Genomic DNA, 23,474 nt, shown 5'->3' on the forward strand with positions numbered 1-23,474 from the left:
GCCCAGTGGGAGCCTTTTTCCTCGGACTGCAGCAGCCTCCGGGCCCGGCTCTGGGGCAGTGCGGAGGTGGTGGTACCCGGCGTGGGGCTGGCTTTGGGGTCCCCATGGCCGTGGGGCTGCGAGCGGTTCGTGGTGCGTGCGGGAGCCACGGGGAGCAGTGGCTTTTCTGCAAAACACCCGAGTGTGGCAGCAGATCCCAGCGTTTGCAGGAACTCGTTGCGGAGAGGTAGAGCTGGGGTTGTGCAAGCGTTGCAATATCGGTCCGTGCAACCATCGGGTGGTTGCCGAAGGGGGCTGCGTCCCAGGGTGCGCCGGGTGTGTTTTGATGTTAAAATCTGGGGTCTGTGCTCGCCGCTGCCTGCAGAGCCGTGGCCTTGCTTTTCCTCCGCGCGGATGCTGGGGAACTTGACCTGAATACTGAAGGTTTTGCCTGTTGAGGGAGAACTTAACCTGGCCTCCCCTCCCTTGCCACGTCTGAATTCTGCTGTGCTTCACGTAGCCTTTGCAACCAAAAAAAAGCAGGAGCCAAAGCGGAGTTCCCCGAAATAGCTTGCGAGTGAGGAAGAGCTCGCGCGCACGGATCGGGGCATTGTGCCGCGCGCTGGCTGTCCCTGCCTGCCGAAGGATGAGCAGGTGGCCAAAGAAATGGCCTTGATTTTCCAAAAGGAGCCGGCGGCAGCACGTGCGGGGTGCGGGCAGGGACATCTCCTCGGGGCCGGGGCGTGCGGTGAGCGCTGGGGGCAGCCCGGTGGGTGTCGGGAGCTCGGAGAGGTGGGCGCGGGGTGCGGTGGTGCCCTGTGCTGAGCCCCCGGCTCCTGCCAGCCCTGCCTGGGAGCTGAATTTCTCGCCTCTCGGCTTTGCCACTGCCGGCAGCGATGAAGCCGCGGTGATTAGTGCTTAGCCGGCACTTGGCCTGATGGCACGTGAGAGGTGAGCTTGCTTGCCTGCAGCAGCCGGGGCTCCGTGGAGCTAATGGCAGTGAAATAACGCGGTTTTGACTGGGAGTCCTGCAGGGAGCCAGGCGATGGCGAGAAATCAGCCGTTCCTTTCTTTCCTTATTTGTTTCTTTGCCCTTTGAAGGAGCTTTTTCCTGGCTGCAAAATCCCTGCGTTGAGCGAGCCGCTTCTGCTCCCGGGGCAGCTGGGGGCTCCAGAGGAGATGAGGAGCCCCCGGTTCCGGCCTGCCCGGGGGGCTCCCTCTGAGCCCTGCAGCTGCAATGGGCACAGCGTCCTGGGCTGGGGTTCTGCCTCCGAGGCTGCTCTCCTGGGAGCAATGCGGCGTCCTTCTGGTCTCTTTGCCCCTGGAGCTGTGGCAGTGCCAGGCTGGGGAAGGGAAATTTTGCCAAAATTCCCTGTGATGCGTGCAAGGAGGATGCAGCGCATGGCCCGGAGACGCACCAGCCTTGGTCCTGGGAGGAGCAGAGCCCCGGGTAAGGTCGGTCTGTCTGGATCTGGAGCTGTGTGTCCGGCAGCACCCCAGCACTGCAGCTGCGTCCCAGCACCCGTGGGCATCTCGGGGCTCTGCAGGACACGGCGAGCCCGAGCTGTGCCTCACTGCAGCCCTGGCCGGCACGGAGCTCCCGAAGAAGCACAGAAGCTGCGGGATGGAGCGGCGAGCGGAGAAGCCCGCTCGTGGCCGGGGAAGGCTGCGCCAGGATGGGTCCGGGGGGTTTCAATCAGCCTTGGATTTCTCCCAGCCAGCCGAGCCCACACTGTGGGCATTGGCGGCGAGGATGGCGATGCCACAGGGCTGGCCGGTGGCTCGGTGGCACAGCCACCGCTAGAGGGGGGCAGGATGCCACCGTGCGGGATTTCCTGCGTGGTCCAAGGGTGGTGAGGACCCAGAGGGCAGGGGCCAAGCGCTTCCTCCGTGGCTCTCCCTGTCCTGCCGTGGTTTGGGGCTCAGCGAGATGTGGCTGCAGTCCCAGCGCCTGCTTCTGCAGCTCCCGATGCTTGTTGGATTTGTCTGACTCAGGCAGGGCAATAATCCGTGGGATTTCCTGCCAGGTCTGGAAATACGCTCGGTTGGATCAGTCCTTGCACCTCTTGCCAGAGCTCGGATCTGACCACTGCAGGGCCAGGATGAGGGTGAGCGAGGTTCACTCCTCTCCAGCAAAGCACTTGTCGGAGGCGGGAGGCAGCAGCTTTGCTCCTTTGGCGCTCTGATAATACCAAGCTCGGTCTGTTTGGGATGCATACCTGCACCCCGCTGCTTGCGAATGTGCATGGTTTTGTTCCCCCACGGTGAGCGCTGCCGTGCGGGCTCTGTGCAGGCAGGAGCAGGAGCGGGGCTCCATCACCTCGCCGCTCACAGCGTGCGCCCGGGGTGCTCCCCGCTCCATCGAGTGCTTGGTGCTGGTGCACGTCTCCCTCCAGATGTGGGGGTCTGGCCTTACGGGGAAGAGGTGCAGGGCCCCCTGGGGATGCAGCTCGCCCTCCTTCTTGCCCTGAGCTTTAAGGCTCCTGCCTGCTCGCCCATCACTGGCCCCGTGCCCATCAGCACCGCCCTGGGCTGGGCGCGTTCCTGGTGTGGGTCGGGACCGAGACTGGGGCTGTGTGGGGGTGCTGCCTTGTGGGGCCATGGGGAGGGGTTGTGGGGAAGGGGCTGCTCGTCGCCTGCCCCTTCTGATGAGTGCTCGGGCTGCACGCAGCAGAGGCTTGTAGGGTAATTCAGGCTGCATCTCCCTAATGATTCAGCGAGGGATTCAAACCAGCTCTCTCCTCCCCTCCCCATTATTTGCGCTTTTTTCTTGCCTGCCATGATATTTTTACCTTCAGTTCGTTCAGATTATATGATCAAAGGAGGCACAAAGGGGAGAGAACAGAGAGGAAAAAGCTTAAAAGAAGAAAGGAAGAGGCTGTGGGCTCTGGGGGCTCCGCTGCGGGCTGGGGCGAGGAGGCTTTTCCTCGGCGCGCGTGCCACGTGGAGCTCCATCGCGCCGTCCCCCGGTGGGCAGAAACCTGGTTCCTGGGGCGAGGGTGGGAGAAGTGACCTGATTGCAGCCTGCCCCAGCACGGGGCTGCACGGGGAGGGGGGGGGCTGCGGCATTAAAACCACCCTGGGGTCTCCCCATCCTCTGCTTCTTCATAGCAGAACCCGACCCGCTTCCAGGGTGCGGCGGGAGCCGCTTTCCCCTGCCCCGCTCCCGATGCCGATGCACGGGACGGTGCTTGCAAAGCCCTGGGGGAGATGGCACTGTCCCCGCGGGGCCAGGGTCCCTCTCCTTGACCCCAGCTCCTGCAGGGACGTGCCCGTGGGGCTGTCCCAGTGGGAGATGTCTTCGCAGGCGGCGGCGGGGCGGCTTTCGTGCCGCAGCACTCCCCGGGTGCTGCCTTTGGAAACAGAGAGCTCGGCACTGGGTAATTCGCCTTGCTTAAAAGCCCCGGCTGTCAGAAACGCTTTGGAGATGGGCCTTCAAGTGGCTCCGACGGGCAGGGATGTGCATAATTTATGGAGGTGAGTTGAGGCAAGGGCCCTCCCAGCTGGGGTGAGGAGCTCCGAACGGCTCCTCCACGGGTGTAAAGGGGCTTGGCTCCAGCAGCAGCCCCCCCATGGGGCCGGCTGAGGATACGGCCAGGCGGGCGCGGGCTCGGATGCTGGGCTCTGTGCTCGAGCTGAGAGGAATTGAGGCTGCTTCTCGGGTCTCGCTGTTCCAGCCCATCCTGCTTGGGGAATGCATTTGCCGGCTTCGCTCTCCTCTGCTTTTCGGTGCCTTGCATTAATCACGCGCTGCCCTCGCAGCGTCCGTCGGCGGCTGCTTGGAGGCAGCAGCCGGGCTGCGAGGGAGGGGAAACTGAGGCAGGGGCTGTGCTGCTGGGTCAGGGGCACCTCCGGGGCTGGGGGGCAAAGGGATGCAGGTGTGGGTGTGCGCACAGCCTGACAAAAGGTGCTGTCACCGAAAAAAAGATTCCCAAGGAGCCTGGGGCGGGTCTGAACCATCACCCGCTCCCCAGCCTGAGGAATTGTGCGTGGTACGGCTGTGCTGGTGGGATCGTGCTGAACCATCTGGGAGCAGGATCGGGGATCCTGCACCCGTCCAGGTCACCTTTGCACCTCCAAGGAGCAGGAGCCGGATCCTGCAGCAAGCCCTGGGCTCCCTGAGCTGGGATTGCAGCACCCTGTGCCCAGCCGAGGGGCATCGTGGCGTGGTGGGACGGGGCACCCCGGGCTCCAGTGGGTTGGAAATGCTATAAAACAGAGATGCTCTTCAATTGCTGCATGAGGCACAGCCTGCGGGCATCGCACGGGCACCGCTCCCCGTGCCTTCACCACCAGCGCTGCCTCCAGCTTCCCCGTGAGCCCTTCGCTCCCTTCTTCGCCCCCTGGGGGCACCAGCTCGGAGCCGAGCACCTTCACACCCAGCCGCTCTCCTCTGCCCATCCCGGCTGCTTTTAATTTGCGCTGAGCCCCGGCTCTCCTGCCCGGGGCGGGCAGAAAGCCAAACTCTCCCCGCAGCTTGGGCGAGCCCTCGGTGCTGTCGATACTCCCCGCTGGAAGCTGTCGATACCTGATGCTTACAAAGAAGCAGCGGCCGATGCAGAACTCGGCAGCCCGAATGGAGAGCAGTGCGAGCCGCGGTGCTTAGGGGCGCATTTCGGATACATAATTCCTGGTTTCTTCGGTGCCTGGCCGGGTCTGCTTTTGCTTAAGACCCAGCTCGGCTCTGCGCCCGCGCGGCTGGCGGCGCGGTGCTCAGGGCGTGCAGGCAGGCGATGGCAATGGCCTCGTGGCAGGGAATGGAGAAGAAATTTGGGAATCAGCCCCTGGCTGCCCCGTCCCTCGGATCGTGCTCGTTCGGCATCTCCGTGGCTTTGACCCCGGTCGTGCAGGGGATGCAGGCGGGCTGCTAACGGCTGGGGCCATCGATGGGGACATGAGGGGGCTGTGGTCCCTGGGGTGCAGCAGGGGGTGCTCAGGGAAGGAGGGTCTCTCTAAAGAGAAATTCCACCCCCCCCCGCCCCAGATCAGCTCAGGGTCTCCGTGCAGCGTAGCTCTAAGGGGGCTGCTTGGTTCCCGTGCCTGGCTGTGACCCTGGGGCAGGAGGGACGCTCTAGGGTGGCTGGGGCCAGGGTGGTGTGTGCATTTGGGTTTGCCCCTCTCTGAGCACTGCCTTGGGGTCTGCCCCACCCTGATAGCTCCCCAAAGGGGGTTTGGGATTGGGGCAGGTCCTGAGGCGTCCCTCCAACCTGTGCCACGCTGGCCCTGCTGCTGGGGCTGAGCGCGGCAGGGGCCCTGCGCCGGATGCGCTGTTGGGGCTGAGTCAAAGCAGCTGGCGTGACTCACAAATCCAGCAAATCCCAAATCTTTTCTTCCGGGCTCCCTGCTGAAATCTTGGTATGGCTGACATCTTCTCCATGCTCCTGTTTAATTTCCCCCCCTCTTTCTCTCCTCCTGCTCCCCCTTCTCCCCCCCAAGGGCTCTGCAAGAAGGACCCGAACCTCTGCTTGGGCTCGCAACCCCGCTGCCTCTCCTCCCCGGCGTAGCGATGCCAGTCCTGGCACCCACCGGCAGCCCGGCTGCTCGCCGCACCCTGGGGGCTGCCGTCACCCATGGGAGCCGCTGACGGAGCCGCCGGAGCCATGCCACCCAGCCGTGCCCGCCTCGCCGCCTGACCGCCGCCGGGTTTCGGGCCGCGCGCTCTGCCCCAGCACGGCTTCGGCGATGAGCGGGGGTCATTTTTGCATGGAGCGTCTCTCCTTCTGCCTCCTCCTGAGTGCCTGGAGCTGGGGCTGGGCGCCCGGGGGTGCCGCCAAGCCCAAAGGCCAGGGCTACCCGCACATGAACTCCATCCGCATCGACGGGGACATCACGCTCGGGGGGCTCTTCCCCGTGCACGGCCGGGGCGCGGAGGGCAAAGCCTGCGGGGAGCTGAAGAAGGAGAAGGGCATCCACCGCCTGGAGGCCATGCTCTTCGCCCTGGACCGCATCAACAACGACCCCGACCTGCTCCCCAACATCACCCTGGGCGCCCGCATCCTGGACACGTGCTCGCGGGACACGCACGCCCTGGAGCAGTCGCTGACCTTCGTGCAAGCCCTCATCGAGAAGGACAGCACCGAGGTGCGCTGCGTCAACGGCGGCCCCCCCATCATCACCAAGCCCGAGCGGGTGGTCGGCGTCATCGGCGCCTCGGGCAGCTCCGTCTCCATCATGGTGGCCAACATCCTGCGGCTCTTCAAGGTACGGGTCCCACCGAGGCGCCCTGGCCACCTCCGCAAGGGCTGAACCCATGAAAAAACGCGGTGAAACCACCAGGTTTTTGCATGCTTACCTCTTCCTCCACAGCTGGGGGCAGGCAGGAGCGTGAGTGTCTTTAAAAGCATTTTTCTGCCTCCCCCGGGTCCCCAGGGATCCCCTCCTCCGTCCCCCTCCGGTGACGATGCTGTAGCAGCAGGCTTTTGTCTCTTCTCCCCCGGCTTCGTGGCCAGGTGGGATGCTGACGCTCCTGGCATTCCTGCCAGGAGCCTGGCGGGGGGGCGGACGGGCAATCGGCTCAGGACAGGGTGCAGGATGAGACCACGGGGCTGGAAGGGACCTGGGGGGCTCCATCCCAGCTGCCTGCGCCCCGCTCTGGGTTCAGCCTGGGCTGCTCAGGGCTTGGTCCCAGTGGATGCTGAGAACCCCCAGGGACGGAGAGGGCTCAGCCTCCCTGGGGAGCTCCCCGGCCCTCTCCTGGGTTGTGACTTGAGGGGACCAAAGGTAAGGTGACGCCTTAGCCAAATTACTGGGGAGCTGCATTTATTGCTGGGATGGGGGCAGCTACAGGGTGCCAGGAGGGGACGGTGGCGACCGCTCTGTGCCCGGGGACAAACTGGGGACACCGCTGGCTGCTGCCACCGGCCCTGGGTGTGCGGAGGGGAGCAGGGTGCTTGGGGCCGTCTGAGGGCTGGCTCCCCCGTCGCTCTCCTCCGCTCCAGCTGCAGGAAAACCGAAGGAGTTTATAATTACATCCCCCTCGCTGTGCATTTATTTATCCGCAGCAATGTCCTGGGGCTAGAGCGAATGTTTGAACAAGAGCCCCCTTAGCAGCAAAAGGCAGAGAGAAATGCAAACAGGCTGCGCGCCCGGCAGCGGTGGAAGCCCCGAGCTGGCGCTACGCATGCTGCCTCCCCCTCCTGAGCCTCGAAACCCTCCCTCCCTTCCTCGGGGGCTGGCTGCCTTCCTCCCCTTCCCCCCTCCTCATCCTCCCTCCCGCCCGCCCTCCTGGGAGGGCTGGAGGCTGTTAGCGGAGACTGAAAAACAGATCGCTGATGGAGTTTGATTTTTCTGGGTCCCTTTTAAAAAACGTGTTAATGTTCCAGGCTACGAGAGAGGGCTATTCAATAATTAAAGTAATATAAATTAGAGAGAGCGGGAGGAACTTAAAAGCTATTTGCCAAGACAAAAAAAGATTGAATGCTCACTTCAGGGAGGGAGGCAGTGAGGAAGGAGGCAGGAGAGTGACAGCTGGAGGAGTGGGGGGAGCTGTTTGGGGGTGGGTTGAGCTATTTTTTTTTTCTCTTTCTCCTCCAATTTTGCTGCTTGGACAAAGCATCCGTGACCATGCAGGGGGATGTTGCCGAGCCCCGCTGCACCCTGGCACTGGTGGTGGCCCAGTGGGGACATGCCTCAAGCCTTGGTGTCCCCAGCGTGGGGACCCAGCCCTCAGCTCAACTGGGAGCCCTGGGAATCGCTGTCCCCATCTCCCTGCCAGCCACTGGTGGCCCGAGCACGGGGACATCGCTCCTGCGGGACGTCAGGTCCTGCCCTGCCCCGCGCTGCCTGCCCGCCGTCGCTCTTTGTTATTCAAATAGTGGGTTTATGGCACGGACATGCTTAAAATGAAAATCAGGCAACTTCCATTTCACGCTGCCACTGACCTTTAAGTGCGGGCGGCTCCGCTCGGAGGTTCAGCAAAGCGTTTGCCTCCCCGGGCACCGCTGCGCTCACGGTTTTGCCTTTTCCTGTCCCCTGGGGGGACGATGCTCGCTCCTGGGCTGGAGCCAGAGATTTGGCTCCTGCGTTGGCCCCGGGACAGCGAGCCCTTGGTGCTGCAAGGCGATGCCTGTGCAAGGTGCTGGGGCACCCTTTGTGCAGGGTACAGCTGAGATGAGGGCATGGAGGAAGCGCTTGGGGTGCCCCTGGGTGCAGGATGAGGCTCGTGGGTCTGGGGGTGAGCAGCTCCCCCTCTGTCCGCCCCAGCAGCTGTGTGCACACTTGCACCCACGCTGTGTCTGCTTCATGCTGTGGTCCAGGCTCGCCTTGCCCTGCTGGGAGGGTTGTGGCAGTGGTGCTGCAGAGCCCTGGGCGGGATGGGGTCTCAGCTGCCCCTTCCCTCCTCCAGCTGGTCCCTGCCTGGGGGTGCCGTGCTCTCCTCGCCCCGTGCTGTGCTCCCTTCCCGTGCACCCCGCTCTGCTCCGTCCCCTCCCCGCCAGCCCAAACCCATCGGCAGGGAGGGCTCGGCGCATCCCTGGCAGGGGTTTTGTCGCTCCCATGCTACATAAATAAATAACGTGTCCTTCGTTAGCTGCCATTGCCTAATTAAAGCTGTACATCAGCGGAACAACTTGCAGATGCGGCATCCTCTGTCCAAGCTGGTTTCATCACTCCTCACAGCTCTGCATGCAGAAAAACCTCCCCTCAAATCCCTGCTCTCGCCTCCTTGCGATAGCATCTGTCTGTCGTCACTGCCAGAGCTTTCTGGCACGCTCCAGCTCCTTCCCACCCCTGTCTGCTGGCTCTCCAGCCTCAGCACTACCCACTTTCTCCTGAATGACCACAGTGACGATGGTGTAAAAGAAACCTCTGCAAATGTGACTCCCCAAAAGCTACATCAGGGGCTGGGCTGGGCTTTTCAATCCCGTCCTGAGCAAGCTGGGGCACAAGGAGCACCCGTGCGCTCAGCTGGGGCGAGGAGCATCCCGCCCAGGTGCTGGGCACACACCCGACACTTAGAGGCGCTCGTTTCCTTCTCTGCAGCGAGTTGTTGAGCTCTTTTTAGCACCGGGGTGTTGTACAGCATGATTAATCCACCTAATGGAGGACGCTGGCCCGTCGCATGCAGCGGGAGCTGTGCGTGCCCGTGTGCCTGCACGCACAGGGGGTTTCGCTGGCTGGGGGTGCGGAGCAGGATCCGGCCCCCAGCGTCGAGCCCCGGACTGGTGGAAGGGAGGTGGCGGAGCGAGCGTTGCCCTCCGCACCACGCGGCGGTGCTGAGCGGGTAAATAACCTTCATGAAGACGGGAAGGTGGAAATCGGCTGGGGGACGCTCTGATTAATCACCCGCTCTGTTCCTGCCAGTTCATTTCCTCGTTCTGCTCCGGGTTTATTAAAACAAATTGCGGCCGCTCGGCTCCCCCGGGCTGCCCTGGCCACGGCGGCTCCTCCGGCACTGCTGGGCGAGGAGGAGGAGGAGGAGGGCGGCAGGGCCGGTGAGGAGCCTGATGAAGGGCAGCGACCGCAGCTCCCTGCACACCGAGCTTTGCTCTCGGCTAGGTTGGGAACTTGTTTTTTAGGAAAAAATAGGATGCAGCCAAGCAGCTGGCTCGGTTTATCAGGTCGTGGCAAAGGGGTGGGCAGGACGGGGAGCTCCTCGCTCCCTGCCCCGAGCTGTCCCCCCTTGAGCGTGGCTGTCTCGTGTCACCCCGGGGCAGCTGGGGCTGGGAACTGGAGGAATTTGTTATCAGCTCCATGACAGGGTGGCATTTGGGTACATCGGGATGCTGGAGCGATTTGCCTGCCTTGGCCCCTGTTTCCAGCTGGGGAAACCGACAGTGACAAGGTCTGAGCTGGCTCCGCACGGCCCCCTCGCTCCCCCAGCCCCTGCGGTGCTTTGTGCTCTCCCTAATTAAAAGCCAAATGGCTCAATGATGGAAATTCTAATTAAATCAATTCCATCTTGTCGGTGAACCAGAGGTTGGCATAAGATACGCATGAAATTAATAATTATAGTTAGGGAATTAGCTGCTCCTGACCCCGTCTGTGGTGCAGGGGCACTGGTGCAAGGAGCAGCGGGGCCGGTGCTGCTGTACGTCGGAGCACTGCATCCCTGCAAACCTCGGCTGGGGGCCGTGCTCAAGTTGCTGCCTTTGTCTGAATCTTTCCAATCTGGAGCAGATTACGATCCTCTGCTGTTAGACAAAATGCTGCTGTTAGACAAAATGCTGCGCTATCGTCAGCCGGTGCTGATGAAATGGGTTTCGAGCCCAGGTGCTTTTGCGGTGGAGGTGTCAGGGGAGAGTTTGAGGTTGACCACACTGGTGCACTGCCAGCAAACCTGACCCAGGGGCTTGGGGGGCAGGATCGTACCCCTAACCCTGGCTTCTGCCTGCTCTCCTACCCTGGGGGAGCTTTTCTCAAGGTTGGGGGTGTTTCTGCATGATGCTGACCATATTTTTGTTCAAAATAAAGGAGAAAGGAGGTTTTTTTCCCCCTGTCCCAGGGTTACTCCTTGATCTTGATGGGGTAAGGTAGTCCTGGGGTGCAGGAGAGCTGATCCCGCTGATTTCCCCACCAGCACCGTGGTATGTAGCCTGGTCTGGCAGTGACCCAGGCAAGGAGCTGAGAGCAGCGTGGTGCCTCTGCGAGTTTGTTCAGGGCTTGTGCTGGTGCCCAAATGTGCAGCCGAGGTGCATTGCCAGCTCCCCCCACCCGCATCCTTCTTTCCAAGAACCTTGAATTCCCTGCCTGCATTTCCCTTTTATGGACCTGAAAGGACTTTTGTCTTTTATCTGAGAAAATAGCTGGTGCCGGGAGTTGGGCTATTGTAAACCAGGAGATCAAAAAGGCAGAGGGGGAAAAAGGCAGAAGAAATCTATCAAATGGTCATTTGGGAACTGGTATTTTATTTTCACTTCCATCCAAGGTAGTGTAGCGAGGGAGAAAAGCTCTTTCAGTTTGTTTATTAAAATACAGCTTCCAGTTCATAACCTGGAGACCAACAGGTATTTCCTAGGCTCCGCTTCCCCGCAGGGGCTGGACCAGGCTGTGTGCCCCGGGGTTAATCCCAGCCGTGGTCCTCAGCCAGAGCCCATCGGCACTTCTGTGGGACGCGGCATCCCAGGGGAATATCCGGGAAGTCTCCCTCCCCTGCACCCTGCTGTGGAGGCGTGGATCTGTTAAAACCGCTTTGCAGAGAAAAACTCGTCGGGTTTGATGGTCTGTGGAAAGCCAGCTTGGCATCCCTGCCCCGAGTCTCCTCTCACACGGGCACCGCTGCTTTGCACGCCCACCTGGCCCCATTGCACGGGCACGCTGCACACCAGCCTCCTCGTGCAGCGCCTCCACCCCAAGCCTCCCTGCCCGTCCTCCCGGCACCGCTGCGAGCCCAACAAGGAAAAAGAAAGGAGGGAAGGAGCAGAGCATCCCCCCGCTCCCTCCCCAGGATGAATGATTGCTAGACGAGCGCCTCGCCTGCTGAGCAGAATTTTAATCGAGCCTCACGCACCGGCTCCCGGTCACAGACGCCCATCGAGCAGATCACAGCCCCTTGGAAAGGAGGACAAAGCAGATTGTCACAGAGAATAATCCTATTTGTGCCTTGATAAAGATTCCTTCCTTTCCCTCTCCCACTTGTTCTTCTCTCCCTGTTTTCATCTCGTATTTTGCAGGGAGGTAGAGGGGTGGCTGCTCCTTTCCAGGGGCCGTTTAGCATTCAGGTGGAGTCGTGGGTTTATAACACCGGTATCACGTTTAATAGAGAGAGTGAGGGACTGGAGTGGAAAAGGGGAAAATAACAGGGAAGCAGAGGAGAAACTGTGCAGCACGGCCTGGGAGCACGAGTGGAGTAGGACGGGGCAGCCGGGAGGGCCGGGCAGGTCCAGAGGGCGGCTTTGGGGTGAGCTCCCCCACCCTTGGGTGCTGGGATGCTCTGGGACAGGGGCTGCTCCCCCCCGTTGGGATGGGGCTGTGCTGCTATCTAACCAGGGAGGTGTTGGTTTGAAACACCACCGTTAGAAGGCAGCATTTCAGGCTCTCAGCGAGGTGGCTTGGTCTTATAACCTGCACTAGGATGCCTACGCACCCCAAACCTCGCCACACCAGCTGGTTCTCCCCTCTGCTGCTGCAAATTAGCTAACTGCTTAATGCAGGAGTGGCGATTGGTGAGGCCAAACTCAGCCTGAGCTGGTTTAAGGCATCCGGCACGACCCAGGTGCCTGCTGAGCCCAGAGGATCCAGGGGGCTCATTGCAGCTCCCCCTGGCTCCGGCTGTGTTTGTTCTCCTGAAAGCTGCGATTGCTGAATTGTTCCTAAACTGGGTTAGAGGGAGAGGGGGAAAAGCCCCCCACAGCTGGGGATTGCTGCTCTGCAACCCCTTGCCCTGTAGCACAGAGCAGTTTGGGGTCAGTGATGCTTTGGGCTTTTCCCTCATCTGTTTGCGCTGTGCCTGTAGCCACGGCCAGGCTGCAGCATGGCAGCTGGCTGAGCTCCAGCCCCTGCCATTATATCGCTGCTAAATTCAAAACCACGTCCCTGTTTTTGGCAGGGCTTGGCAAGCCCTTGCACTGTGCCAAAGCAGAGGCACATTGCAGCGGTGCTTGGTGCCCGACAGGGTGCAGGACGCGGGGGTGATGGATGGGCTGGCTCTGGTTTTGGTACATCTTCAGTAGGGAACTTCAGGGCTGGTGCGGGGAACCTGGGCTTGATAATTTAATAAACCTTTTCCATCTTTAAGATAAATTAACATCTGTGGTGTGTTTTGGAGATGTAAAGTGCTGTGTAAGTGCTAAGCATCATGTGATCCTCCGGTGCTAAATCACTCCAATGTACTGCGCGAGGTGCAGGAGCTCTGATTAATTTAAAAGGCTTATTTATGGCTTGGCTGGACAGGGTCTGGCAGGGTGCGCTCGTGTCGGTCCCTCATGGGGCAGGAGGCCAGAATATCATAGCTGTGGAGTTCAGGGCAGGAACAAGGCTTTCTCTACAGCCTCTGCCATGCTGGAGGCCCTGCTGGGTGTCACTGAGTGGTCCCTCAGCCTCTCCCCTGGCTCCTCCTGGGGCCAAACCAGGCATCACAGCCGGGGTTTGGCTGCTGCAGGTCCCAGAGGGAGCTGGTCCCTTCTCCTGGGTGCCTTGTCATCCCGTGGCCTCTGCTTTCCTATGGCCATACCCAGGATCTGGGCGTGAGCAGGCCTCACGCCGTTCCTTCACCTCTGTTTTTGGCACAGGGTGGCTGGTTTCTTCTGGACGCTTCCCAATTCCTTGATTTCCACCCCCTGCGTCCTCCCGAGCGGGGCTTTGGGAACATGGGCAAGGCGAGGGCCGTGCAGCTGGGTGCAGATGGCCTCTTTCTCCTGACGCTGTCTTTCCTCCCTTCGTCCCAGATCCCCCAGATCAGCTATGCATCAACCGCCCCGGACCTGAGCGACAACAGCCGCTACGACTTCTTCTCCCGCGTCGTCCCGTCCGACACCTACCAGGCCCAAGCCATGGTGGACATTGTCAAAGCCCTCAAGTGGAACTACGTCTCCACCTTGGCCTCCGAGGGCAGCTACGGAGAGAGTGGCGTGGAGGCCTTCATCCAGAAGTCCAGGGAGGACGGTGAGCAGATTGCCCCCCCGCCTGCGATGGGGGCTTGGCGTGGGCTTTGGGGCAGAAAAGGCAATTGGGTGACCAGTTGGGTCACCAACTGGGTGACTTGCAGCTTGCTGTGGGGTGCTGGGATGTGTCTGGTCGGGTGTCTTGACCTGAGCTGAGGAATGGCTGCGGTGCAGCAGTAGGGATGGGATGGGAGCCCCGCTTTAGGGCACGATCCTGGGATACTGAGGGCTCTGAGCTTTGGGGCTGCTCTGCTGGTTGTTTAGTTGCAAGGACACCGTGGTGGCCGGTTCCTAGGCTGGGCATGTGTCCTGTGCAGCACTGCTGCGTGTCCCGGGTTGCTGCTCTTGTCGTCTCCCCAAGGCCAGCAGTGGGGGGACGTCACCAAGTGGGGATGGGAGCAGCCATCTGTAGGGCGGGCTGGCTGATCGCTACCAGTTCCTTTCAGGAAGCATCTTGAAATCCCCTTCCCTGCGCACAAGGAGACCTCAAATCTGCTGGGTCAGCGGCTGCCAAGCGCGAGCTGATCCAGCCCCCTCCTTCTGCACGGAGCTGGGTGCCTTCCAGAAGAAAAGACTTTTACAAATACTCCCAGGTTTTAACAGAAAATAAAGTTGGCACCAGCGCATGCTTCACCCAATTTTAGTGGAATTATCCCTGAGGGCAGGTGCTTTAACTTGTCTATAGGCTTTGGACAGGCAGAAAGTCTGTGCTCAGCAAAACTCTTTTGCGAGGATTTGTCAGGAGCCAGAAAGCATTTTGCTGACAGGAGCGCAGGGATGCTTAGGAGGGATTAGCAGCCTCGGGAGCGGTGGAAAAGCTCGTGGGTACCAGCTGGTGGCCAAGCACCCACCCAGGGACAGACTGAGAGGGTCAAGGACCCCCAGGCACTGCTGCTGTGGGTGCTATTGCAGTGGGCATCAGCCCAGGCAATGGCTCTGTCCGCCCTTTCAGGGGGTCTGGAGCTGCCCCGAGACCCCACAAAGGGGCTGTTGGGGCTGCTCCTTGCCCCAGCTTCTCTTTGCCTCTGCGGCATAGTATGTGCAGGGCGAGCCGGGAGCTGAAGGGTGTTTTCTGAGGCAGTTAAAACCCTGCAGAGTACAGGCTGCTGCCTATTACTGGCTTAACTGTGTCTGAATGGCACATTAAGTTCTGGCAAAATCGGTGGGACACCAGCCTATCTGGAGCTAGTCAAACTGTGTTATGGCCTTATAAATGGATAAAGGGAATAAAAACTTCTAGGTGACGAGCTCCTAATCAAAGCCCTATAAATAGGAACAGCGTTAATTCTGTCTCTCGCGCACGCCGTGGCACTGGGAACCGGCTGTGCTTTTAATATGCAGAGAAGCCCATCTGGGGATTCAACCTGGAATCTGCTCTTCAGGATTTTAACTTGAAAAGCAGAAAAATCTTCACGGGCCTACAGCTGCAGGAGGAGCGCGTGGGGATGTTTCGGAGGCGATGGATGCAACGACTTGAGACGTGCAGCTCGGGGCGTGCTGTGCGCGTACCCCGAGGTGGGGGTGCGGGTGTGAGCAGTGCTGGGGGGCACGTGCTGTGCTGCAGCTGTGGCTGTGCACACAAAATCCAGGTGCAATGGGGATACACGGGGCTGCAGGTGTGCAGGTTGGGCATGCATGGTACCCGGAGCACTGGGGTGGCAGGTTGGGGGAATGATGCTCGTGGGGGTGGGAACGATGCTCGTGGGGGGGAATGATGCTCGGCTGCAACCGAAGGGCTGTGTTTATGGCTCTGTTAACAGCTTAACCAGTAGCCCTACTGGGGTTTGTAAATGCTAACAGCAGCCCCATCTGGCTCGTGATGATAACGAGATTTGTCTGATGACAGAAATAAAGGGAAAGAGACCTTGTGTGGGAATGAGGGGCATTTTGCATGGGCTTTCCACCCAAAAAGGAGAGTTTCCTTGCCTGCCCTGGGCTGCCCATGTCCCATGACAGGGGAAGGGCTGATGGGACCAGTGGGTGACATGGGGAGACAACAGCAGCGCTGGGCTCAGCAGCCATGGTATTGTGTGTCTAGCCCTGGTATGCCCTAATTCTGGAGAGAACACGGCATCGCGCGGCCACCCCGACCTGGCCAGTGCTTCCCTGCGGGGTCTGGGTGCGGGGCTGGATGTGGCCAGGGGAGTGGGCCCGGTTCAACCCCTCCACTACACACCAGTAAGGAGCAGGTGTTGTGACTGGTGGTCCCACTGCAGCACGAGCGCTTCTGGTTTGAGGTACCTGTGGTTACCGTGAATTCCTATCACCAGATGGTTAACGATATGATGGCATAATTGCAGTGTAAACGAGTGTACATGGAGTTGAAATGCACGCGTATTAATCTGGGACTGAGGCAGTCCTGTAATTTGTATATCTGCATAACCCAACGATTATGTGCATTAGTGATAATTTAGTTATCAAAAAGCATAATTCCACTGTAATTGCAGCAGAACGGCAGCGTGAGTGCAGCCCGTGCGTTATCAGCAGTAAACGCCTCTCCCCTGCTCACTTGTGTACAGGAGCTGTCGTACATCAAACCCGGCAGCCACGCGGGGCCTGGGGACGCTGCCGGCACGCGAGCGCCTGCGTGGGGTCCGAGCTGCTCCAGGGACATCTCCTGACATGGGGTCCTCAGTGTTTCCCGGCTCCTGCACCCACAGAGGGCAGCTCTGCGGCTGTCAGTAATGAGCGGATGGGGACAAGAATGTGCTCTGTGTGTGTATATGGATGTCTTTTTTAATTTGAAAATCCCCCCAGCCTTGTGCCCCGTGCGAGGTTTGAGGAAGAGCCTCGCTGTGCCTGCTTTGCCTCTCCATGTTCCCCCATAAATTCGGGTGGCCCTGCTGTCACCAAATGGCTTTACACCAGCACAGAGCCACTGGGAGCTGGCAAAGGATCCGTCCCTTTCTTTTATAGCCTGTTCGTGTACGCCTGGCTCTCATTTCCACTCCTCCAGCAGCATAAAGGACCCGGCAATTTATTTCTGCTTCAAGGTGCCTCCGGACTGTCAAAGCAATGCAGAAGGGCCGCTGCTTGAGGATCTGGCCTCTGCTTGTCGTCTGTCAAGCCACAGAGCTCTCCGGGCGTGCTGGCACGGGGTCTGGATGCCGCAGGGCACGGGTGGGCACGGGGACGGCGCTGCAGGCTGGGCGCGCGTCTCCCTGCGTGCCGGCGTGCTCACTCTCCTCCGTAACATCGCTCCGCTTCATTTCTCATGCCAAGCCTGAGTGTTCGGAGTCGGGTTTTATTTCCATCAGGCAATAATGCTCATTGCTGTAGTTAGCAGTTAGCATTCAAGCTGTTTGCTTTCTGATGCATTATCAACTTGACCTTCAGTTTCAATTTTTAGCAAAGCTTCGTGCTAAAGCGGCTTCTGCTGCAGCGCAAAGCGTTTCTGCTCGAGGCACGATCTCACCCCCCCCTCCGCTGGTGGGTTGGGAAGAAGTTCACCCTGGGGCAGGTTATTCTGTTGAGTGACCCACGGGGGCTGTCTTGCAGCCAAGGGCTCCTGAGCCAGCCTGACCCAGGAGGGCCATTAGGTTTTATGTATTGCAATTACTTTGTTGGCCCCTGGCAATTGCTGCCGGTTGCACCGATGGTGGATGGTCATTATTCATGGGAGCGAAGGTTTTTTGGGTGTTAGCATCGCCAAAATGTTATGTCTGCAAAAATCTGTGTTTTACTTGGGCACTTTTAAACATTTTAAGTGCATTCTCCCCCAAAGCATCCTGCAAAGACGGGGGGTATTATCTGTATTTGCAGCTTGGCACCAAGGTGCGGGGCGGGGTCAGCAGCGGGTGTCCCAAGCGCCTCTCGTAGAGCATCTCACTGCCCCTGGATGTCCCCTGAGGGAAGGGACAGACCTGTCCGCAGTCCCCTGGCTCTGCGTGTGCTGACATCTCTGCTGTCGCCGAGCTCTTGGAGATGAAGCATTAGATTTATGTTTATGTAATTTAGCTGGTGTGCACAGCGTGTTATGCCATGCGTCGTAATGTGCTGCGCTCTGTTTTGTGAAGAGGGCAATATTTCTAGGCAAATGCACGACTCCTTAGTCATGTGTCTGGATCAATTTTACACTGTCATTTCCCCCCTCTATTGTTTTATCCTTCGCTGAGCTTTCTATATTTTTAGTTAAGAGCCTGATATGTATTTGCGATGCATTTGTTCATTACCATGTGACATTCATGGCTGTCTTTCTGCTTTTAGCCGGGCTCATTACTTTTGCTTGATGCATCAGAATGTCACCCCCAAAGGGGGATCTGACGATCGCAACCGCGCACGAAGTTTGGGCGATGCTGAACGTGGGCTTCAGCTGCTCCCGAGTCTTAAGGTGCAAGGCAGCACCGAGTGCCACATTTCAAAGGATTCCATGTGCAAGCGTGGAGGTGGCTGGCCCTGGGGAACAGATGCCACCGGTCCTGCAGATGCCACCTCCGTGGGATGGACGGGAGCACAGCTGCCGGTTATTCCTCAGTGCTGCTTGCAGGGAGAACATTTTTTGGCACGCCACCACCTCCAGCAAAGAGCCCAGGAATTAAAGTGGGTGACCTTCAGCCCTGTGACGAAAGGAGGTGTGATTAGCAGTAATGCAGAGCCGGGCGAGGAGGGCTGCCCGGCTCCCTTTCATCTCGGAGGATTGCTGTTCTTCTGCAGTCAGCACTCAATTACTGCGTCTCACTGGAGGGCTGTTATTTGCTGCTGGCGTCTCCGCTCCCCAGCCAAATCCTCCGCTCAGCACCCGGCACGGAGCTGGAAATTTTTTCGTGGCACGGTGCCTGCTCCGGGGCTGGATCTGCAGCCTGGGCTTCGGGTGAACCCGTTCCTGCTTTGAGGCTGGTGGCTTTTCTGTCCCCTCTGGGGCTCAAGCCGAGCATCTGCCTCCACAGCGTGGCTCAGGAAAGGTCCCTGCCATCCCGGGACCAAAACCAGCCTGGTTATACCCATCCTGTGAGCAGAGCCCTTGCTCATGTGGGTCTGGCTGCAGCCACCTTTCCTATCCCAGCATTTTCCTTGTGCTGTGTGTGGGATGGGGACAGCGAGCGTCCACGAGCCCCCCACTGGTGGGGGCACGCTCAGCGAGGGGCAGGTCTGGTCACTGGGGATCTGGTGCCATCGCTGCTTTGGGTCTCCAGACTCCTTCAGGCTCCGCAGAGGCGCTGAAGTCATGTTTCCTGGGCTGCTCTTCTATTTATGCCACCCCCTCTGCCTCTTTTCGCTACAGTCAATACCGTGTGCTATAATGCAGCCAGGAGGGAGGCAGGCAGGATGCCAGGCTCTCCTCTGGCTCCAAACAGCCTCGTGCCTCAGTTTCCCCATCTAAAATAACCTTCTCTGCCCTCGGGCTCTTTGCTGCTGCGTGCAAAGGACCCCACAGGCTGGGACTGGGGAAAGCCAGGGCCAGACTGGGAGCACTGGGCACTGCTGCTTGGGAAAACACCTCCCTGCAGACCCAGGGCTTGGGGAGCTTTTGCTGCCTGAAATCTGCCTGTAAATAACGCTGACACCACCTCTTCACCCTGCCGCTTGTTTTCATGTCCCACAGGAAGCCCTTTGTGTGCTGGAGGCTGGGGGAAGAGGAGAATGAGGCAGGACGGAGAGGTTGGGGTCGGGGCGGGCGCACGGCTCTGGCTCGGAGCCCGACTCTGGGGTTTGGCAGCAGCCCACGATGGTGGCTGGTCGTTAATATTTCTGGGACACGCTGGGTCCCGCCCTGTCCACGATGCGGTGACACACGGCAGGGCGATGGCCCCAGGGGGGCCGCGAGGGGTGAAGCAGAGCACGTTCCTCTTTTCTGTTTTGTGGGCTTGGGTTAGGAGGGACGAGATAAATGGTTACGGTAAATGAGGCAAATGAAGGGAAGAGTGCCTCTGCTTTTGGGACCCATCTGTCGCTTCAAGGCCCAGCTCCTGGGGTTGTGTGATGGGTGAGGGTCTCTGCAGAGTGATGCTCGCAGTAGGCTGGGGGAAGATGGTGAAATCTGGTTCTCAAGCCCTAAAATCCCAGAGTCTGCTGGCTCTTCCCAGCTCCAGGCTGGAGCAGGGTGAGGGGGAAGGAGGCGCAGCGCTGGGGGGCTGCAGGAGCAGGGGGTCTTTAGCAGAAGCTCCTTCCCATGGGCACAGTCTGTGGGGTTGGTACCTAAGGGAGAAACCTGGATTCCAAACATAGAGCAGAAATTCAGTTGTCTCGCTGCCCAGAGGAGTTGAACCTCGCGGTGCCATTGTGCCACCGCACAGCCTCCCAGGGCCCCTGATCGGAGCAGAGTGAAGACTTGCTTTTTTTCCCCACCTTTTTTTTCCCCCGTTGCAAATTTATTAATTACTGATTTAGGCTGGCAATGCAGGCCGTTGAAAAGCAGGCGCAAATTGCTCAGATTCATAATGTCTGATGAGATTTCAAAGCACTAAAGAGCAGCAATTGAACCCATTCCAGGGATGAGGCTGGCGGCGAGTGCCAGGAGCCTCCTGTGACGGAGGCTCGATGCGATGCGACGTGTGCCGGGAACCCAGGGTGTGCAAGGAGGACCAGCCACCGACCGTGTGGGACAGGGCTCCAAAAATTGGGGGCTTGGGGGGCTGCCGTTGCTCCCTGCTTAGTGTTCCCAGGAGGGATGTGGTTCAATGCCCGTCTTGCAGTGCTGGAGTCGTCATTGAGATCTTGCTGCTCTCGAGGACGCGCTGGGGCTGGCTTGGGGTGACAGAAATAGGATGGTGTCCCCAGGTTCACCCGGAAAGTGAGCTGGCAGCGGGGGTGCTACGTCAGCAGCGGGACTGGGAGCTGTGGGGTACCGCAGCCGCCTCCATGCACGGGTGATCCGAGCATCGCTCTCATTAGGGCTCTGCCACAACGAAGGAGGGATTAGAGCCACCTGTAATGAGGGGTGCCTTGCTGGTGCTGCCCTGCTCTGCTGACTTGTGCACGGGGCTGCCTCCCCATCACCCTCCTGTCCCCAGCCCTGCCTGGCTGCAGGCACCCACAAGCCAGGGGAGACGTCCCCAGATTGCAAAGCCTCCCGTGGCCGCAGCGTTGAGGGTGGATGGGCGCGTGGGCAGCCCCTGCTCTCACCCTGTGCTGAGCATCCTGTGCTCCCCGCTTGGACCAAAGCCATCCCCGCTGCCAGGAGCTTTGCCTCCACGAGGGCGTGGAGATGTGCCCCTAATGACTTCTCCTCTAATGAGTCAGGTCCTCGGGCCTTTGAAGTGGCATGGATAATGAGTCCTAGGGCAGGGAAGTGCAGCCACTGACTTGCCAATTAAAGACTCTGGGCTTGGAAACCTCATTTAAACGGCCTCATTTGCGAAGGGGAGGCCAGGGAGTGCACAGCGGGAGGTGGGCGTGCGCTGGGGTGCGGCTGGGTCAGGGGTGGGTGCTCCCTGCTGCTCCGTGCAACGTGATGGATGTGGGCAGCGAGGGACCTGCCGGGTGTTCCCGGTGGCGACTTGGGCTTGCTGGGAGAGGGAGCAGCCAGAGGTGCCTGGGCTTGGCCTCCTGCCCCTGCTTGGCTGCGGGTTTGCAGCATCCCCGTGCGTCCCCGTGCCAAGCTAGCGTGGGGCCGCTGCGGCCTCCTGCCACGCTTACAAAACGCCGCCGCAGCTGGGCTGTGCGTGGCCCCATCCCCTCCTCGGGCTGCCCAGGGAGCAATTCCCAGCTGGGGAGTGGGGGGCCGTGCACGTCCCTGTTTGCAGCACGGCTGAATCAGCCCCCACTCCTCCAACCCGATGTGTTTGCACGGTGCTCCGCAGCCACCAGCTCTGCAGGGAGCCCGGGCATAGCGCTCCCTGATTGATGGTGTACGTTAGCGACAGCAAAAGCTTATTATCTACCTGCAATCAAGAGGGCACTTGAGTGCTGAGCTTCCCAGAGCAGCTGCGCTCCCACCGAGCCCATAATGGTGGAGATTAAACCCTGACCTGTGTTTGACAACACGCATTAACCCCGCCGCAGCGAGGAGAGTCCCCGGGCGAGCGGCTGGCGGCGGCGTGGGGACGCTGGGAGGGGACATTAGCAGGGGGGGGGACACGGCCACGTGCTTGGGGACGGCGTGGGCTGCGCTCTGCTCGGGGAGGGCTTTGCCCACGGGGCTGCTTTGCACGGCTGAGATGGGTGCACGGGGCTGTTGCACGCTCGTTGCAGTTTTGCTCCGGGGGACAAGGCGAGACCCCTGGGCGTTCAGCTCCTGGCAGGCCAGAGGACGGTTGGCCCCGCGGCCAGCCTGTCGCTTGTGCCCTTTTTGGGGCTGTTTCTTGCTGCAGGAGCTCTGCACCCCTCGGTGCTGGCCATCAGCGGGATGCCATCTAGTGCTTGAGCATCCTTCAACCAGGTGCCTATCTCTGAGTATCTCCAGGCTGTGGGGTGCTTCCCCAGGCTTCCTGCACCTCTCCGGCTCTCTCCCAAAGCTGGGGGAGAAAAGGAGCTCAGCTCCTGCCCTCTCCCTGGCCCCGGGGTCCCGGAGCGATGCTGTGCCATCCTGGCAGAGGAGGGAGAGCATCCACTGCCTCCCAGTCCCCACCTCCTCTCTTTAATTTCTTGCTTTAAAGGAGTGTTTTGACTAAAGGCAGTGTTGTGGAGGTAGCGGGAGCATCGCCTGGCAAATCCCCCTCCCTGCCGCAGTGCCGGGGGCCGTGAATAACGCAGGTGCTAAAAGCTGGGGCTGCTGGAGGTGAGTGGGGCCGGCACTGAGCTGCTTCCTCCTCTGCTCCGCTCTGCCCACCCCAGCCTTGCCCTCCCCCTGCTGCCACTGGACTTTTCCCAGACCATTAATTAAGAAACAAATATATATTTATTAATTGGTGTTGCCAGCATTTGTGTGGGGGCTGGAGGAGGGCTCCCAGACCCTCTGGGGCTTTCACCTGGGCTGCTTTTGTGCTGCTATTTTTAAGTAAGGAGAGCCCCAATTAGCTTTAATAAACTGGAGGAGCTGCAGACACCGGTGTCCATCCTTAGGGCAGTCTTCCTGCTGCATCCAGCCGGCTCGCTGGGCTTCCCTTCTTGCTTTTCCCTCCTGCTGGCCTGGCTGCATCCCGCTCACATGCTCCGTGCTCTCCAGCCGCTGCGGTAATAAGGTCCTCATTATGCCCTAATTGGCCGTATCCTTTTTTTTTTTTTTCTTACATTCCTCGTTAGTTTGATTTAACGGAGCTGCCGCGTAACTCAGCCACTTCTGAATTGCCATCGATTTAGTCTCCTTTCTTATTTATTTATGGGCCCATCTCTCGTGCCACCTCCTCATCCCATGCGTACGAGCAGCGAGCCCTTGGCCGGCGCTCACCTGGCCGCAGCGTTTGTCTGAGCAGCGAGGATGCTCAGAGCTGCTGCCTTGGGAGAAGGGCAATAAATGCGTGGGGGCGGCCCCACGCTGCTGCTGTGCTGGCAAAGTCCCAAAGCTGGCTTGGTTCTGGCCCTGCTGGGAAGGGACCGGGGCTGCAGATGCTGGGCGCGCACCACGGCCCTCCATGGCCCCGTGCTGCTCATGTGTGTGCTCAAATGGAGGAAGAAGCAGCTTGCCCATGGGATGCACGTTACGGGGAGCCTCGTTACGGGGAGCCTCGTTACGGGGAGCCTCGTTACGGGGAGCCTCGCGGTGTCGGTGAGTGGTGGCACGGTGCCACACCGTCCCCAGCGCTGTCACGTGCGCGCGCCCGCCTGCCTGCACCGGGGCTCCTGGAAGGCTCTGGTGTTTGCAAACTGCTGCTTTGGTTGGATTTTTTCCTCTGATTGCTATGGAAACTGTAATTAAGCCGCACTGGCTGCATAGCCCGAGCCACCGTCTCAGCCTGGCCCCGCGTGCCCCAGGCAGGGATGTGCCCGTCCCGCCAGCGCCGCCTGCTGCTGCCCGCCGCGCCTGGCCGATCTGTCTGTCCGGCAGTCTGTTTATCCAACTCCCTCCTCTCCATCCATCTGGCTCCCCAGATGGGAAACAAACATCAGATTGACCCAGTTTCTTACCGGAGGGGAAAAAAA

The 23,474-nt window shown here is 59.9% G+C and overlaps 1 protein-coding gene across 1 annotated transcript in view; it reads left to right on the forward strand.

Annotated features, from left to right (window-relative positions):
* Positions 1 to 5,441: 5,441 nt before the first annotated feature.
* Positions 5,442 to 23,474, forward strand: part of GRM4 (glutamate metabotropic receptor 4) — a 37,460-nt gene continuing 19,427 nt past the window's right edge. Inside the window, exons 1-2 of the mRNA XM_035569124.2 lie at positions 5,442 to 6,180; positions 13,302 to 13,518. Coding sequence (XP_035425017.1) covers positions 5,662 to 6,180; positions 13,302 to 13,518 — 736 coding nt within the window. The 5' untranslated portion in view covers positions 5,442 to 5,661. The remainder of the gene's footprint in view (positions 6,181 to 13,301; positions 13,519 to 23,474) is intronic.

The sequence above is a fragment of the Cygnus atratus genome, chromosome 24, assembly GCF_013377495.2.
Source record: "Cygnus atratus isolate AKBS03 ecotype Queensland, Australia chromosome 24, CAtr_DNAZoo_HiC_assembly, whole genome shotgun sequence".
Lineage (NCBI taxonomy): Eukaryota > Metazoa > Chordata > Aves > Anseriformes > Anatidae > Cygnus > Cygnus atratus.